General features: G+C 59.2%; 1 protein-coding gene across 1 annotated transcript in view; it reads left to right on the forward strand.

The window, feature by feature from the left end:
* Position 1: 1 nt before the first annotated feature.
* The window catches only part of SFRP1 (secreted frizzled related protein 1), a gene marked incomplete at its 5' end in the record, with an annotated part of 24,086 nt that continues 21,206 nt past the window's right edge, over positions 2-2,881 (forward strand). The window contains one exon of the mRNA XM_009648945.2: positions 2-398. Coding sequence (XP_009647240.1) covers positions 2-398 — 397 coding nt within the window. The remainder of the gene's footprint in view (positions 399-2,881) is intronic.

Below are 2,881 nucleotides of genomic sequence, written 5' to 3' on the forward strand. Positions count from 1 at the left end.
GCGCTTCTACGCCAAGCCCCACCAGTGCGTGGCCATCCCCGCCGACCTGCGGCTCTGCCACAGCGTGGGCTACGACAAGATGGTGCTGCCCAACCTGCTGGACCACGAGACCATGGCCGAGGTGAAGCACCAGGCGAGCAGCTGGGTGCCGCTCCTCAACAAGAACTGCCACATGGGCACCCAGGTCTTCCTCTGCTCCCTCTTCGCCCCCGTCTGCCTGGACCGGCCGGTCTACCCGTGCCGCTGGCTCTGCGAGGCTGTGCGCGACTCCTGCGAGCCTGTCATGCAGTTCTTTGGCTTCTTCTGGCCCGAGATGCTCAAGTGTGACCAGTTTCCCCAGGATGACGTCTGCATTGCCATGACGGCTCCCAATGCCACTGAGGTCTCCAGGCCCAAAGGTAAGGTGTGACCAGCGCCGCGGCCCTGCTCCTGGTGCTTTTCTCTGGGCTGATGGGGCAGGAGTGGGGCTGTGTGGGACCGAAGGGGGCCTTGCGGCAGGAGGAGGCTCACCTGGACTCTGCTGCTTGGCAGCAGTCCTCCTCCAGCCTCTGCGCACTCTGCGAGCGCTCCTGTCCCGAGGAAGGCAGGACATCCTGCCAGTTCCTCGCCTCTGTCCCGGAGCTGAGCCCGGGAGTAGATGGTGTCGGGGCACGGCGGGTGCGTGGCTGCTTTGATCCCCACGCAGGCACTGGGGCTCCAACCCTCCGTCCTCCAGGTGCTGTGCCGCCCTGGCAGCACTTTCTCTCCCAAGCCCAGCTCCTGTGGGGCTGTTCTTGGCAGCAGCAGGGCAGGTCTCAGGTGGGGCTGTGTGCGGGCGAGGGGGCACGAGATTTATCAAGAATGCCTGGGAAAAGCAGATGTGGTTCTCATTTGTTTCCATCACGGGCGGCAGGTCTGTTTGGTGCCAGGCTGGCTGGTTTGTCCAAGTTGCAATGAGTCTGGCTTGTTGCTGAAAACTTTTAAAATAAGTAAATACCCTGGTGTCGCTTCAGCATTCTGCATCGGAACGCTTTGAAAGGCTGGCAGGAGGGATATTTGTAGAGGGAGGAGGCAGAGGGCTTTAAAAAAGTGCAATGCTTTCCTGTGTCCAGAGCTTCACTGAAAGGGATGGGCACTCCGGATTTCACGAGGGGATAGCGCAGGCACTCGTGAGGAGCTCGGGGACAGGGGAGCCGCGCGTGGGGCTCAGCGATTCCTGAGGCTTCCGCACCGTGTCTGGAGCTCGTCGCCCTTTGCAGTGGCCGCTCACGTGCCGTTACCTTTACAGACAAAGGCTTTACGTCGTGCTCTGCGGGGAGCCCTTGCCCGGCCTGCCGGGGACTGTGCAGTGTTATCCCACTCATCCCAGTGGGATTCGTATTTCCAGGAGCCTTTGGTTACGGGGCAGGAAGCCAGTGTGGGGGCACATGGAAGGGAGCAGAGAGCGACGGCTTGAGCGGGATGGGGCAGTGCCTGGGGACAGGCAGGGACAGACACCTGAGCTCGACTCCCGCCAGAGCTGTGCAGGGAACCCGTCGTGTCTCGGTGTGAAGTGTGTACCCACGGGGGGTGAGGTTTGGCTGCTCTCGCTCCCGGGCACGCAGCCTCTAAAAAAAGGTGGGGTTTGGCTGCTCTCCCCCCCGGGCACGCAGCCTCTCCCCGTGCGGCGCTGACGGCAGCACAGCCGCGCTGGCTTCCTCGCCGTGGCTTATGCTTACTGATGGCATTGCTGGAGGAAGCTCTTTGTTTTCCAGGAAGGCTCTAAAATCACGTCCTGTGTGAACCTAGACCCTTGGTCAAGACCACAGTCTTGTCCTGGGTACGAAGGTTGCTTTTATTGCTGGGGACTTGCAGCCAAGCGTGCTCCTGGGGCAGCTGGGTCTGAGCTGCTGGCTCTACAGTTGCCGCTTCCCAGGGCTGAAATGGAGTTTGAGCTTGTTTGCAGGTCATTCATTTTAATGAACGACCCAAGACCTGGGAAGTCTTCTAGGTGAGCAGCTGAGTTTTCCCTTGTGCAGTTTAGTAACTTTGTGATCCCCTTTCAGTCCTGTCTTGACAGCAGTATTGGGGTGGGACATCACTGCTTGCTTTTGGTGCCCATCAGCACGGTATTTGGGCACCACGCTGTCCTTCACAGGCATCGCTAAAGGGACTCGCAATGACATCAGCTCAGGTCTGAGTCGGGTGTGCACCTATTGCTGGTCCTGCCTGGCGTGCAGGGAGGCCTCATTCTGCACGAGCCTTAGGGTGTATTAACTTGTTCTTCGAGTGAGCTGTAAATCGGAGCTGGGTGAGTATTGCGAGGAAGCATTGCAGCTGCTCAGATAAACCGCTGTCTCTTAACTCGTTTGCAAAACTTATGTCCCAAGCACTTTTAAATGAGCAATTTGTTCACAAGGTTATTTACAGAAAGTAAGTCTTTAAACCTGTTGTGCAGATGTGAAGTCTCTTCAAGCATTCAGTGGAAAAGCGTAAGCAGCCATCTTCACATCGCCTGGCTGCTTGAAAGGCTTTCAAGAGAAACCCTTGCACGTGCTGTAGCCGAGCCCCCGCAGCCCCGGAGGTGTCAGGCCGAGCTCCCTGTGCCCATCGCACCGGCTGGGGCACTTCGCGCTGTGGGGACGAGCAGTCTTGCTAGAAAACGCCTCCTCAAGGCGAGGAGGCCAGCCCTGGTGACCTGCTGGGACAGACCTGCTGCCCATAGCTGTGTCGGCTCTCGTGGCATTCGCGCTGGTCATGGGCAGGGGGATCTGGCGTGTGTTCTCCTGTGAGTAACCCTCGGCTGGTGAAGGTCCGTGTGCCGCGGGCGCCTGTGCTGGGATGCTCTTGCCCCTGACAGCTTGGAGTGGACAGAGCAAACTCAATTGCAGCTGCTGAATTGCAGCCGGGCGCTCCTGCTCCC

Source organism: Egretta garzetta, unplaced genomic scaffold, assembly GCF_000687185.1.
Source record: "Egretta garzetta isolate BGI_Z169 unplaced genomic scaffold, ASM68718v1 scaffold481, whole genome shotgun sequence".
NCBI classification, from domain to species: Eukaryota; Metazoa; Chordata; class Aves; order Pelecaniformes; family Ardeidae; genus Egretta; species Egretta garzetta.